We start from the raw sequence: 15,714 nt of genomic DNA, 5'->3' as shown, positions 1-15,714 counted from the left end.
ATATTACTGAAGACCAATAAAAACAAAGGATTTATAGAAATGTTGGCCAACTGAAAAGTATGAACATGAAAAGTATGAGCATGTACAGCACTCAGTATTTAGTTGGGCCTCTTTTGGCCTGTATTACTGCAGCAATGCGGCGTGGCATGGAGTCGATCAGTCTGTGGCACTGCTCAGGTGTTATGATAGCCCAGGTTGCTCTAATAGTGGCTTTTAGCTCTTCTGAATTGTTGGGTCTGGTGTATTGCATCTTCTTCTTCACAATACCCCATAGATTTTCTATGGGGTTAAGGTCAGGAGAGTTTGCTGGCCAATTAAGAACAGGGATACCATGGTCCTTCAACCAGGTACTGGTAGATTTGGCACTGTGTGCAGGTGCCAAGTCCTGTTGGAAAATGAAATCTGCATCTCCAAAAAGTTGGTCAGCTGCAGGAAGCATGAAGTGCTCTAAAACTTCCTGGTATGTGGCTGCGTTGACCCTGGACCTCAGAAAACACAATGGACCAACACCAGCAGATGACATGGCACCCCAAACCATCACTGACTGTGGAAACTTTACACTGGACTTCAAGCAACGTGGATGAAGTGCCTCTCTTCTTTTCCTCCAGACTCTGGGACCTTGATTTCCAAAGGAAATGCAAAATTTACTTTCATCAGAGAACATGACTTTGGACCACTCACCAGCAGTCCAGTCCTGTTTCTCTTTAGCCCAGGCAAGACGCTTCTGACGCTGTCTGTGGTTCAAGAGTGGCTTGACACAAGGAATGCGACAGCAGAAACCCATGTCTTTCATACGTCTGTGTGTGGTGGTTCTTGAAGCACTCACTCCAGCTGCAGTCCACTCTTTGTGAATCTCCCCCACATTTTTGAAGGGGTTTTGTTTCACAATCCTCTCCAGGGTGCGGTTATCTCTCTTGCTTGTACACTTTTTTCGACCACATCTTTTCCTTCCCTTCGCCTCTCTATTAATGTGCTTGGACACTGAGCTCTGTGAACAGGCAGCCTCTTTAGCGATGACCTTTTGTGTCTTGCCCTCCTTGTGCAAGGTGTCGATGGTCGTCTTTTGGACAACTGTCAAGTCAGCAGTCTTCCCCATGATTGTGTAGCCTATAGAACTAGACTGAAAGACCATTTAAAGGCTTTTGCAGGTGGTTTGAGTTAATTAGCTGATTAGAGTGTGGCACCAGGGGCCATCAATTTTGAACCTTTTCACAATATTCTAATTTTCTGATATGATGAATTTGAGATTTTCATTTGTTGTCATTTGTAATCATCAAAATTAAACAAAATAAACATCTGAAATATATGAGTTTGTATGTAATGTATGAATATAATATACAAGTTTCACTTTTTAAATGGAATTACTGAAATCAATCTACTTTTTCATGATATTCTAATTTTATGACCAGCACCTGTATATATATATATATATATATGTATGTATATATTATCTTACAAGATTAATGTTTTTTGTCTAATTTCCCTGTTTTAAATTAATGTCAATACAATTCAGTGAATGCACAACATTTTCATTCCAAGAGGCCAGGGTTACTCAATTCAGTCTTATGAGGGCGTAATCCAGCAGGTTTCCCATATCTCCCTGCTCTAACAAAGTTGACTCAAATTTAATAGATCTTTTTTTTGGTGAAAGTATGATCGGTATAACAATTTGAGTGTGAGAAGGGGTAGATTATATAAAAGATTTTTTTTCCTTCTGCTCCCTTTAATATATATATATATATATATATATATATATATATATATATATATATATATATATATATATATATATATATATATATATATATATATATATATAAATGTATATACATATATATACATATATGTACATATATATGTACATATATATGTATATACATATAGTCTTTTACATATATATATGGATATATATATATATATATATATATATATATATATATATATATATATATATATATATATATATATATATATATATATATATATTTATATATGTATATATGTATGTATATATAAAAAAAGAAAAAAGAAAATATATATATATATTTTATTTATTTATTTATATTTTTAAATATTGTGTCATGTATTTTGTTTTGTCCAAAGAATTAAATAAAGATGTAAGCTAAATTGAGTAAGACCAAGCGTGAGAGTTCATTTGTGGAACCATTGGAAATGTAAATTGTAAATGCAAATTAACAAAGCAGACCTAAAATATGTGCCTCACAGTGGCAGTGTCTTTTGTACTTTAAAATTAAGGCAACATTGTTAAGTCTGTATGCCGTGAAGGATCGTATTTTTATTCAAATTCTACTTTCCGTGACATTTTTTTTTTGTTTCAAGTTGGAGTTATCCAAATTACGAGTGTTTTGAATGCATCATATTCGAATTTACAAAGCGCACTCGGGAGCAGAAAGTGCGGGAGCCGTGAGGTCTATCCAGGAGAGGACGCAACGGGGAGGTGAGTCCCTTAACAAAAATAAATGAATGCCTTAATCTGTCTGTGGGAAACGTTTAGCTTTTATTGTTGGAACTTCACATGTTTTTTTTTTTTTAGCTGCCAGTGGTACAAAAAAACGTTAGCTAGTTAACTTTCAGTTAACAGGGGTGAAAGTAAGCTGGTATGGTCCAGTATTGTGTAGCTACCACTAAAAGATTAGCAGCGGCATGCAGTAAAGCCTCTAGAACCATCACCACCGCACTGTTTACAAAAAAAAAAAGATCTACCAGCAATTCATGCTCTTTAAAACTACTTTGTCTGTTTGAAAATCCATTTTAATCCAATCCGAATTTAACTGTCTGAGCTGAGTTTTAGTTCATGCTGGCACTGGTGTCCTGCCCTTCCTCCTCTCCTCCAGAAGTCCGGTGGTCTCCCCAGCTCCCTGAACGTTCGTTTACTGCAAGATTAATTACTTCATGTCTATTGCAAAATGCCCTATTTAAAATCAGTAGGACAGCAGCTGTGTTTGAGTTCAAAGCAGCAATTTTACTTTAGCAACACATAAAAAAGGCGACCGCAGTGTGTACGGCATGTCGCATCCATCCGAGACTGACCTGCTTATTTATGCACCAGAGGAGACGGACACTGAACGTACAAAATGGATGAAACAGTTAAATCATATTTTTCTGGCTCTGATTGAACATCAATCTCGAAAATAATGAAAGTGTTGTGGAATAAATTTTTTGTGGTCCAGGCAGCGCAGTGTGTGAACGTGAGTGAGAGGGCGCGCCGCTGTGAAGCCAGAAGAGAAAAGGTGTGTGAAATGTAGAGCTGGGTATCGATATTATTATCGATATCGATATTATTGAAAAGATTTGAAACCATATTTTATGTGCAGCTCTGCCTGGACTTTTTATAATATTGCTAAATGATTTAATTTTAATAAAGAACACAAATACAGACTTCCAATTAAATATTTATTTAATCAACTTTTTTAACAATTACAGTATTGTTTTAAAGAAAAATAACTTAAGAGACCTGAGTTATGTTATTAAATACTGACAAAGAATAAACTAAAGTGACCAAAATAAATATAAACAAATAAATAAATGCTCAATTCCAATTGTTTTGTCAGATCCGAACTTTTTGTGTGGGTGTTCACATTACATTTCTAAATGTGTCCTGTCCACCGACTGCAATGACCAGCTCACGCTTAAGTGATAGGCATGCTTAGTAGGGCTGGGCGATAATTCAATAACGATATATATCAATCGATAGACCAAGCGCCGCCCTCTCAAACCACAACACAGAGCACATGAAGATGCAGCAAGGAGAGGCGGAGGAAATTGTTTCAAAGAAGGGTTTCTGTCGTTCGGCAGTTTGGCAGTATTTCGGTCATGGCAAGTCGGACAAAAACAAACCACAGTCATCTGGAAAATGTGTCGGGAACCAGTGAAAACCAGTCTGATAACGAAACCAACTTTTTTTTATCATCTCAGCCGCTCACAGCCACAGGAGTACGAGCTGTTTAGGCCCCGGTGCGGCTCTCCTCCGAGGAATCTTCGGAAAATATATATATATTTTCAGTTCTGGGCAGTTTCCCACGTAGTTCTAACAATTGAGATAAAAATGCTGAGGGGCCAGAAACTTCAAAGTGATAACTCAGGTTAAAGCAGGAAACGGGGCCGGCGGCGGCGGTGGGGGGGCATTTATTTATTTGTTATATTTATTTTGGTCACTTTTCTGGTCACTTTAGTTTATTCTTTGTCAGTATTTAATGACATAACTCAGGTCTCTTAAGTTATTTTTCTTTAAAACAATTCTGTTATGGTTAAAAAAGTTGGTTAAATAAAGATTTAATTCGAAGTCTGTGTTTGTGTTTTTTATTAAAATGAAATCATTTAACACCCTTTATACTGAATAAGATGGATCGGCAGCTTTCTCCCCTATGTACCAAATGTGGAAGAGAGGTTGGTACATACTATCATTATTTCTGGCAGTGTAAACTGATTAAAAGATTCTGGGCTGCAATCTCTAAAGAGCTGAGTGACATGTTTCATGTAAAGATCAGATGTGACCCAGGTCTGTTTCTTCTTGGCCTCCCCTCAAAATCAGTCACTCTGACACAATCACACTTCAAGCTTTGTGACAAATTATTGCTGCTGGGCAGAAGATGCATTTTAATTAATTGGATTAAGAATACGCCACCAACTGTCACACAGTGGTACAGGGAAATATTTAGGGTCCTCCCTCATGAAAGGATTTGTGCGGTTCTTAAGGGTAATGAAAAACATTTTCTTGATATGTGGTCTCCTGTGCTTAGCTATCTACCTAAAGAGTTGACACAACTGCTGATGAGAGGTCAGAATTCTATGAAGTGGAAGGTTTCACCAGGTCTTAACTAAAGGACACCCTCCCTTCGTATCACTAGGCATTTTTCTTTTCCTTTCTCTTACCACCACCGCTAGGTATGTTTGTGTTATCAGGCCTTAAACATGTCTATTGGATACATGATATTACATAAATGTAACACTGGGCGCTGGCTTCCCCCCTTTGTTTTTTTTTTTTTTTTTTTTTTTTTTTTTTTTTTTTTTTTTTGGGGGGGTTTTTTTGTTGTTTTTTTTTTGTTTTTTTCTTTGCATACCGATGTAAGACTATAAGCAGTACATTGTATGATCTATTGTTTTTATTTGTGAAAACATAAAACTAATAAAAAATGTTTGGAAAAAAAAAAAAAAAAAAAATTAAATCATTTAGCAATATTATAAAAAGTCCAGGCAGAGCTGCACATAAAATATGGTTTCAAATCTTTTCAATAATTATCGATATCGATCAATATGCATTTTTTTTTATCGATAAGCTTTTTTTCTATATCGCCCAGCCCTAAGATAGATTAATGTGTCAGTCAGTACCGGCAAGAATTTAAAACTACTTTCACCCTTGGTTAGATGTTGTATACTGACAAGAAAATAGTTTAGATTGAACTTGGAAAGAAATTAGAATGGTTAACTGTTATAATTATTCAGTTTATGTACTATTATGCATTGTTTGAACTTGCATGCTCTTCCAAAAGAATGCTGTGTTGTGAGCAATTCAGTGGCCAGTGTAAGCATATTTTGGCATTCATATTTTGCTTAAAAAAAAAAAAAAAGACCTTGCATTTCTTTGATTCGGCTTCAACTACATCCCTAGGAAAATAAATACATAATTTCTATTTTTCTAAAGCAAAATGTGAATGACTTTTTTGTTTGTATGACTTTATTTTTGTGAAGGAAAAAGACGCAGTGCTACATTATTATGGATGCACGATATTGGAGTTTTGGCTGATATCCGATATGCTGATATTTTAAAACTTGTGGCCGATAACTGATATTGATACCAATATTAAAGCTGAAAAAATAAGTAGTGATTGCAAACAGTTTGTTATCCGTTTCCAACACTTTGAAAAATAGTGTGGAAAAAAATACTGATACACTGAAACAGTGGGCTGGTCGGTTGAATATCGGTTAAATATCGGTGGGGTGATGTCCGACACTCACTTTAGGCCAATATCGATAGCGGCTGATTATATTGTGCATCCCTATACATTATACATTTTAACAACAGTGTATTATACTGTTATGATGAATTTTACAATATTGTTACAGAAATCTGGTGGTGGCAGAAACGATTGAACTCATTAAAGGTAGGAATCTCTGGAGAAACACAGTTTTTTTTTTTTTTTTTTACAAATGCACACCTTGCCCTCATGCCGTTTACCTTTGCACTGTCCCTGTCAGATAAATAAACAAATGTACTGATATATGACGTACCAATGTGTAATGCTTGTTCATTTCTTTCTCTTTCAGAGTATCATTCTGCTGCTGAGCTGCACAAATTGCTAAACAACAAATAGGTTAGTGATCCTGTAATACCACACGCTGTAATTTAAGGAAAAAAGCTGTCAAAAGAGTTAAACAGTTCTTTGACTCTTTAAATGACAAGCATGAGCTTGAGGTTGACAGTGACGAAGAGTGCAGTTTTCAGGATGAAGTGATTCCTTCAACCTCGGAGGCAATCGCTGATTCACCACCAAACTTTGACATAGACAGCGGAGATGGTGGATTAAGTTGTGATGATGACGATGACAGAAATGATGTTCATGACACAAGGGATTTAGCAAGTTGCTTGAGAGACTGGAGTACACAGTTTGGGATTTCCCTGATTGCTTTGTCTGCCCTCTTGTCTATTCTAAAAGTTCATCATCCTTCTTTGCCCAAAGATGCCAGAACATTGTTAAAGACACAGGTTTGCCATGCTGTTAGACCCTTGGCAGGTGGATCATTCCACTATTTTGGGATACAGAATATGTTCACTAAAATATTTCAGAGACTTGCATTCATTGTTCCAGATAGTCACAACTTTAAATTGCAATTGAATATTGACGGTCTTCCAATTTTTTTTTAATATTCAGTTGGGAATGTGTATGGGTTTGTCTAGTATTTCTAAAATTATCTTTGTGTTGTTGTATCCTCTTCCTCTTCTAGGCAATGTTTTACATTGTTGAATTTGTAGAGACCCAAGAAGTCGAGGTGGTGCCAGCAGCTTGGGTGGCTGATGACATTTGTCAGTGGCCCTCTTACTACAACCCTGAAGATTTGGTAAAGGCTGTAAAAAATGCAGAACAGCCGGAATCATCTTGGGAAGAGTTCAGAGTTAGGATTTTATATAAAGCAGGTATACACATCACCACATACCTGAATTCAGTCATTAAAAAAAAAATACACTATTAGAGTAATTCTATCTAAATCTCTTTATTTACAGCAAAATACACAACTGCCCGCCTCAAACTTCCCCAGGCAGAAACCCACACCGACCTACAGACAGCAGAAGAAGATGATGACATACCACAGAGAAAGCGAAAAAGACTGTAAGCATTCAAAGCCACTACAGCACTATATTTGTGAGATATTAAGAATTATTACTTCATTATCCACTGTCAATAACTACCATCTCACTTAGAGTGATTTCTAATTCAGTTTATTTTAGAAAGTAAGTCGTTTGCTGATGCAATTCATATAAATTCATACAGTGTTATACATAAAGTAATATTATAATACCATTACTTATGTGATATTGATGACTATCAAGGTACAACCACTGGAGCTGTAAACACCAACTACACAGGATGCCATGTTTTGAGGCTGAAGTATAATATTTAGCTTTGAAAACTGAATCTCTTTATTCATTCACATTATGTTGTAGAAAAATCACTTAGTTGGGGAGACCTGGGTAAGTTGAACCTAGGGACAAGTTTAACCGCCAATTGTTGCTAGGAAACCTTAAGGAAAAAAATGAACATGTGACCAAATATTTAGGATAATGGTATAATTTCATGGAGAATGTAAAGGCAAGAACTATAAAAGTGGTACTGTATGTCCAAAAATGAGAACAAAACATTTTCACTGTTGAGAGTGAATCCAGTCAATAATCAAGTGATATGAGAGTTGTGTTTAGATAGAATTATAAATTTGTTTTATACACGAGTCATGGTATCTATGAGGTGGTAAACCTGTGTGAAAATGGACCCTTTCAGCTGCGGGGAGGAATAAAGTCCATAAAGTAGCTGTGGGATGAGTTGAGCCACTTGTCCTATACACTGAATAATGAATGTATTTCAGCTTATTACAACATGATTCTGGATTATGATTACAGTATGTACCTTAAAACAGGCAATGTTGTTTCTTGTAAGCCAAGCGTTACTTTCAGAGAGGAAGAGAATGGATTCTTGCAAAGTAATGTCAAAATTACCCCCCACCCACCCCCAAAAAATTATAAAATCTCAGTGAGTTGATAGCTCAGAAACAGGTCCCTGGTTTTGTGTTCATCTGCAACCTGGACAGGTGGAATATTGTTAGAAGTGGGGGTGGGAGATGGATAAAGGGGGTGGATAGTAGGGCTGGGTATTGTTCAAAAGTTTTCGGTTCCGGTACCAATACCGATACCTTCACTTCGATACCGGTTCCTGAACGATCCTTTTTTCGATACCAGTTTTATAATATCAATTTGAAGAAAAAGAAAATTACACAACATAAAAAAGTACAAATCTTGAGTTTTATTTTAAGCTCTGATTTTTCCATTTACATTTTTCCTCTTACATAAAAAAAAAAAAAAAAAAAATGAGTGTCTAATATTCACTGTTACATTGTGAGGACCTTTTTACTTAGCAGTTTTCCTTTAGAAAAATTACCATGTCGGAAAAACAAGCCCGTTGAATGGGATCCTATTGACAGCGCACCGCTGGTATGTGGGGGTCTGAGTGGCTCCGACAGAAATATTGGAAGGCCGGATGAACTGACTGCACTGATTACGTTTTCAGGTGGATTTTCCCACTTAAAAACATAATAAAACTACTTTATTCCCACTGATCACAGCAAATATAGCTGCAAGGCAAATAAAGGATAGAGTAGCTCCGCCCAACGCGCGTCAGAGCCACTTTTCGACCGCGCAGCCAGAGCAGCAAAGCTTCTTCAGCCGCGCGTCAGAAGCTGGTACAAGCAGCAAAAAAGGAAGCAGCAGACGTGATTTTGCTGCTCCTGCTGCATCCAGTTTGAAAGCAGCATTATTCACTCCGCTCTGGCTTTGCTCCGCCCACGGGCTGCTGAGAGGAGGATGGTCGCGCTGGCTGCGGTCCACTCTTCTTGCAGTCAAACACCGAGCAACTTTCTGCTCTTAAATTGTTTCCGTGCACGATGTATTGCATTGCGCACTATTAGCATCAGTATTAATAAAGTGAAGCCACACTTTTGACCTGGGGGGCATTTTAAAGGGGTTCCACGATGCTCGCAACTAGTTCACAACAGATACACATGAACCCTGGCTGTAGGCGGGACCACCTGTGTATTTTTCCTGGATGATGCAATCACGTTAAGTGTTACAGCCAATCACCGAAACTTGGTACCGAAAGCCGAGGCATGTTTCGATACTCTGTAGAACCGAAGCATTTCGGTCGGTACCATAAAAGAACCGAAGTTCGGTACCCAGCCCTAGTGGACAGGGGTGGCTCAACATACCCTGCTATGGGCAACGTATCCCATATGTTAACAAACAAACAAACAAAAAAAAACCCTTATCCAATACGTGGGGTAAGCTGTGCCACCAGACCGCTTTTTTTGAAGAGGCTACAGTATATTATCTACTGTCACACCCTGGTACCACTCTTACTTGTTTGTAGGAATGTACAACACCCTGAAATGTATACAGAGTAATTATTTGCAGTGACTACAATGGGCTTTATGCACAGCTCCACTACTTCCTGAATTTAAGGCAGCTCCTTTTTTTCCAGTCTTTCATTACTGGACGAACTGATTAATCCAGGTGTGTCTGGCCAGTTACTTAGGTCATACACACTGGGATTAATCAGTGCATCCAATCATGAAAGACATGAAACAAAGGAGCCTCCTGAAGTTCAGGAAGTGGTGGAGTTGTGCATAGAGCCTGTTGTTTTAATGTAGTGATCCTGAATATGAGAAGGAACTCAACTTACACCGGACTCCCTATAGTGTAGAGTTTGGTGTAGTGGTCTTAGATTAATGTGTATCATCAGATGCAATTATCTTCTTTCTCATAAGGTTTTTTACTCATGTGTAGTGAGTGATTACTGAAGGTATTCTCCTGCCCTTGCTAATGAAAGTAATAGGGCTAAGAAGTCTGATGTGTGCTATACCTAAAGCAATACAAGTTCAGTGCAACAACTTACCAATTACAAATGTTTTATACTTTCAATTTCTTCCTCTCCCCATCCAAATCCCCTATACGCACACACTAGACCAAACATGCGCTTTCAAAGCGACAGTGACAGCGACTCACCTGCACCAAAATCATCACTTCCTGCAGCCCCCAAAATTCAACGGCCAGACTTCAGTGTAACACAGAGAAGGGCCCCTAGCCCCCAACGACCTGCATCAGTGGCAAGACCACTGCCCAATGCTAGCCCACAACAACCAGGGACCAGTCGGGGCAATGAACTGTCAGCTGCAGGTGCTTCAAACCTTGCTCGTAAGTGATTGTATTTGTACACTAATGCACATACCCTCTCTGTCTCACAATTTTTTTCATCTTCCAATGCCTCTTCCTTTTTAATTATTTTATTGTATGTTGTTTTAGCTCTTCTTTGTAGGCTCCTGACAAACCAAGAGCTTATCATGGAGCAGATCAAAATTATTACCCTGACCCTGAACAAGATCCATGGACAACCTGTTGGTGGGCAGGAGGTCCTTGAAAAAGATGTCCTCCCAGTTAAGGATATCAGCTCTTTACTGGCTTTGGAGAAGCGGGTCAGGGAGGAGGCGGACTTTAAACAGAAAATGGTAACAATGCATTTCTCACTCTAGAACTATTTTGTGAGTGTTAGTGTTTCTGCTAGATTTTTTTTTTATTTAAGTGAAGACTATTCTAAACTAAAGAGTGTTTGGATACATGTTTTGTACATCTGTGGGAAACAAAATTCATCCTGCACATCCAAAATGAAGATCAGCTGGTTACATGGATATCTCAGGTAAAAAAAAAATAATTCATAGCACACTGAGATGACTTCACTGAAAATGTATTGATTTATTGAAATAAATATTTACTGACAGCTGTCAATAGACAGAGCAGTCAGTCTTTGGACATTTTTCATCCATAAAGTGTGAGCTTTGTGGTCGTGTTTGATGATCAGACTGTACAGTGTGAGTACATAAATTGTTAGCTTTGACCATAAATGGGCTCTATTCACAACTCCAGAACTTCCCAAACTTAAGCCATCACCTTTGTTTTCTGTCTTTAATTACTGGACAAACTGATTAATCCAGGTGTGTCTGGCCAGTTACTGAGGTCAGGCACACCTGGATTAGTCAGTTTGTCCAGTAATGAAAGAAAGGAAACAAAGGAGCTGGCTTAAAGGTGAATTTCCTTATTCGTTTTTTTTCAACCTGGAACTATTTTCTAGCATGAAATACGTTCATTTCCTTGCCCAGACAGTTTTTGTGCAACTTAAATTCCTTCAGGGGATATATAGGCTCTGTTCGAAAACCTAGGACGGGTCCTCCAAGGACGCGGTCTACCTAGACTGGATCCTTCGAAGTCCTTGAAAATAAGGAGACCGGAAGTGTTTTGGCTGTGAATTCGACCAGGTCTACCCTTCGGCGGGTTTTACCGCCGTATGCTCTGTTGCTTAGCAACCGTGAACGTTGACACACAAAGCAGGAAAAGAATGAATACAGAAGTTTTCAAAACTGTTTATTTATTTCTTTTTTATTGTGAAGTGAACAAAGACTACACTCACAAAAATCCAGAATGGAATAAAGGTTCCAACCACCGGGAGCAGGAACAAATAAAAAAATCAAATGTAATGATAGAAACCTTAGTCAGTTAAATAACCTGCTGCTGTCATTCTGCACATCTCTGATGTTGCTGCTATTTTCAAATATCCAATACTGTAAAAATGTCCATAGCTGCATATTGGTTATTTATTCTCCAGTTTTATATTGTTAAAACACTTTACAGTATTTTATTGTTTATATTTTAACTCTTCCTATTATTTTATTCTTATACATTTTTCTAAGGTCCTCATTTGTGTGACCATTTTCAATAATCTTTCTGCTGCTGTAAATTTGCCCATTGTGGGAAAATAAAGGGATTTTCTATTCTATAAAAGGGGTAGAAAGATATAAGTAAATCTAAACAATGTATTTATAAAAAAATATATCTGCAAAATCTCTAATATTCAACAACAAAAAATACGAAGTTAAGCATATTGTGAAAAAACAGCAATAAAAAGATAAAACTCCTATCAGATTTATAGTCCCCCCCTGCAGATATATTAGAATCTGTCCTTTAATTCCAGCCAAACCCATTTACACAGTAACAGATTAAAACCTTTAGATAAACCAAACATTACCGCCACATATCTGACTCAGTAACCATTAAAACAACTATTTTCATTCATTTCAGACGGAACTATTAAATGACTTGTATTATATTAAACTGAACTTCCAATTTTCACCACTGTTCGGCGCCAAGTAACCTTTCCTCTGATCACAGCTTGCTTGGTCTCGCAATGAATCCTGGGATATCCAAGAATACCGAGGATACATCGGACCCGTCCTTCAAATCGGGCAAAAAGAAGGACGCATTTTAAGGCCGCATAACGAGGACTCTTGGAATCCGACCAGACCATGGCGCCGCGCTATGACGTAATCGGCCTTCGAATCCGGTCTTCTAAGGATGCGTCCTAGGTTTTCGAACAGAGCCATAGATCCACTACAGATCAGCGCAGCCTCTAAATAATCATTATCTGCCACAAACTCCTTCATTTCACCAATGTTTTGTTACCAAACATTAGTCAGACCCTCCCTTTGAGCATGAAATGGCTTTTTTGTGACGATTCCTCCTTATTTACAGACATCTTAACTTTTTTTGAACAAGATGTTAAAAGTTTAATTCTGCTTGTGTTGATCATGTATGTTCTCTTTTTTTTTCTGAGACTGCTGCTTTGAGTGTCATCGGTGGAGTTGATATCAAGGACACAGTGTGGCGGATTATGAAAAATCTATTCACCAACTCCCTGGCCAAACAACTTAACTGGCGTGGCGTGAATGGGAAAACGGCATTCCACAGCCTCCAGTTAAAAGATGTAATCACTGGTAAGTGTTAATTGTGGGTTATATTTCCTAGTGATGTGTCTTATAAATCCTTTCTTCATTTTCTTTCATGCTTGTGAGTAGATATGGGTGCTGAAATTAATCATATCAATTTATCAAAATGCATGTGTGGATGATTATGTATCAGTGTGGTAGCAGACAGTATTCTATTGTATTCTAATAGGATGCCATTGCTTGTTTTTTTTGCTGCATCTGCAAAACCAAGTCTCTCAGTGACAAGCAAATAGTGAGGGCTGTTTTATCATGCTCCAAGTCGATTCAGAGACTTGCAGACTTGAAGAAGAGACTCTAGAGAAGGCACAGGCTACTATGCGCCAAAGTATCAGTGATCTGCACCTTAATAAAAATTTCGATAACTATGTGCTTCATCATCTCCTCCAGCTGTTTATCTGTCCCCTGTTCTAAGATGCTCTGGTCTGCAATCACTTTTCCTCCTACAGTTTAGTAATTAGCTGGTCATGGCTAGACTGTTTTCAAACTACATTCATTGCTGTCCAACTATGGGCAGGATATAGCATGTCATGCAGTTAGCCAATTTCTCACTATTGTGTGCAATGTATTCAAAGCTTTACAGTTTTCTATTTTTTTAGGAACAGTCAGAAACAATCAGTTAACAGCCACTGCAACAGACCAGGAGGTGGAGGCTTATATAAAAAGGTGGCTTCATCTCGCCGGAGACAGGGATGGTGGAAGGAGAAAGAGAGAGGAGAAAAGGCGTTCCACACAGCTCGCAGGTAAGTCAGCTACAATACCTACGTACAATACTGTACGTTTTATATGGATGGGCGATATTTTATTGTGTGCGATATATCGTCAAAGAAATTCCCCACAATAACAATTTGAATTTATTTTTTTTTTTATCATGAGATGACTATTTATCAGGTTGTGTTTGCAGTTGCACCACTTATGTTTTTTTAATAAGAAAAGTTAGTTGATTGGTATCACTACAGTTTTGCAGTACAGGTGCAGTACTTGAACTTAATTGATATAGTTTAGTGGTTTCTAGTATTTTGTAGGGCTTTCAAGACAGAATTTAGTGACAGATTTATAATACAAAATATTTTGCTGGAAGTTTTTATCGTCGCTTATCGTTACAGTGTACAGTATGTTTTATTACTGTAACTTCAGGCTTCTCTGCTGTCTTTGGTCAACATCGCCCCCCGCTGGTCGGATATTTAATTACCTGGCACATTGTGACATGTATTACATAGATTCAAGACGTACACTATATGAATGAACTATAAACAGTGTTTTATAACACCGTTAGATGATCGAAAAAACAAACAAACTACATGATCGAAAAAATTCTTAATGATCTATTATCGATCATCGATTAATTGTGCCCATCCCTAAACACTATATTGTACATCTTTATAGCATATCACTTTACAGGGCCTTTTATGTTTGGTCTCCTGATAAGATTTTTTTACTTCACTGCAACCATATAACCACAGTACTGCTTTACTGAGTCAACAAAATATGTTCTTTTGTGCATTTCTTAAAGGGCCAGATGAAGATGAAACAATGTTGGGGCCATGACTTTTTTGGAGTGAGCGTTGGAGGTCAACAGCAGTGTTCTGCATTTTGACTGAATATTCATGTTCATCTAAATGCTTGTTTTGTTTTGCCTGTTTTGTGACATGAGTAAAAAAGAATAAAAAAGAATCTCTACTGTTCACAAATTGTTTCTTGTGTGGTTATTTAGTTAATTCTTCAGTAGGTATCTATATCTTTGATCCTGAGACCAACAAGGCTGGACCACTGCATGCCACCATTTAAAAGTATCTGAAGGTACCATAATGACATTCAGCCACAAATTCAGACCAGTTCTGGTTTATTCATACGATGTGTTTATATTTAACATTTTGTCATGGTTTGTTTGTGACTCCAAAGTGTGCAGGATAGACAAGATTGTAGACTGTAAACCTGTTTGAGTGAGTTCTAATGTATTCTGCTCTTGTTTGATATGTAGCATTATGACTAGGCTGTGGGTCATATGTGAGAAATAAGTGTGGTCATTCCATTTGGTAGGTGGGTCAGAATAAGAATGCATAGTGGCTCAAATTTGGGTGAGTGGTGGTTTATTTGGTCTATTTCTGACTGACATTTGGCACTGTTGGTTTGGTTGTGGCCCACTTCTGGCAAACAACTGTGGACCACACTTGTGCCATCATTCCATGTGGGATGTGGGCCAGAATAAAAATGTACAGTGGTGGCCCACATTTGGGTGAGTTCTGCTTTACTTGATGTTGGTTGAAATTTGGCAATGTGTTGGCTTGGTTGTGGCCCACTTCTGGCAAACAACTGTGGACCACACTTGTGCCATCATTCCATGCCATACTTGGGCCAGAATAAAAGTGTACATCGGCCCACATTTGGTTTAGTGCTGGCTGATTTGGCCTGTTTTTGGTTGACTTTTGGCATTGTGTCGGCTTTGTTGTGGCCCACTTCTGGCATACAGGAGCGGACCTCCCAAGTGCCATCATTCCATGCGGTATGTGGACCGGATGAACATGTCAGATGTGGGCCAGATATGGACCAAAAGAATTTTGCTATCTGGGTGATCTGCTCAAACCTCAGAACAGGTACAAACCT

General features: G+C 38.0%; 1 protein-coding gene across 1 annotated transcript; it reads left to right on the top strand.

The window, feature by feature from the left end:
* The first annotated feature begins 2,170 nt into the window (after positions 1-2,170).
* Positions 2,171-14,790, top strand: LOC119797662. Its single transcript, XM_038306830.1, has 11 exons — positions 2,171-2,458; positions 3,192-3,251; positions 6,085-6,122; positions 6,286-6,332; positions 6,964-7,153; positions 7,241-7,346; positions 10,245-10,474; positions 10,583-10,785; positions 12,942-13,101; positions 13,710-13,853; positions 14,624-14,790. The coding sequence occupies exons 5-11, from the start codon at positions 6,967-6,969 to the stop codon at positions 14,656-14,658; spliced, it is 1,065 nt and encodes a 354-aa protein (XP_038162758.1). The 5' UTR covers positions 2,171-2,458; positions 3,192-3,251; positions 6,085-6,122; positions 6,286-6,332; positions 6,964-6,966; the 3' UTR covers positions 14,659-14,790.
* The last annotated feature ends 924 nt before the right edge of the window (positions 14,791-15,714 follow it).

This window comes from Cyprinodon tularosa, unplaced genomic scaffold (genome assembly GCF_016077235.1).
Source record: "Cyprinodon tularosa strain WSP-4 unplaced genomic scaffold, ASM1607723v1 ctg593, whole genome shotgun sequence".
NCBI lineage: Eukaryota > Metazoa > Chordata > Actinopteri > Cyprinodontiformes > Cyprinodontidae > Cyprinodon > Cyprinodon tularosa.
This window is presented reverse-complemented; position numbering and strand designations above follow the sequence as displayed.

Bases quoted from the DNA above. Each gene is read 5' to 3' on its own strand.
- LOC119797662 (XM_038306830.1), top strand. From the start codon at position 6,967: ATGTTTTACATTGTTGAATTTGTAGAGACCCAAGAAGTCGAGGTGGTG. The intron at 7,154-7,240 runs GTATACACATCA...CTTTATTTACAG, and splicing joins TAGGATTTTATATAAAGCAG to CAAAATACACAACTGCCCGC. The intron at 10,475-10,582 runs GTAAGTGATTGT...ATGTTGTTTTAG, and splicing joins AGGTGCTTCAAACCTTGCTC to CTCTTCTTTGTAGGCTCCTG.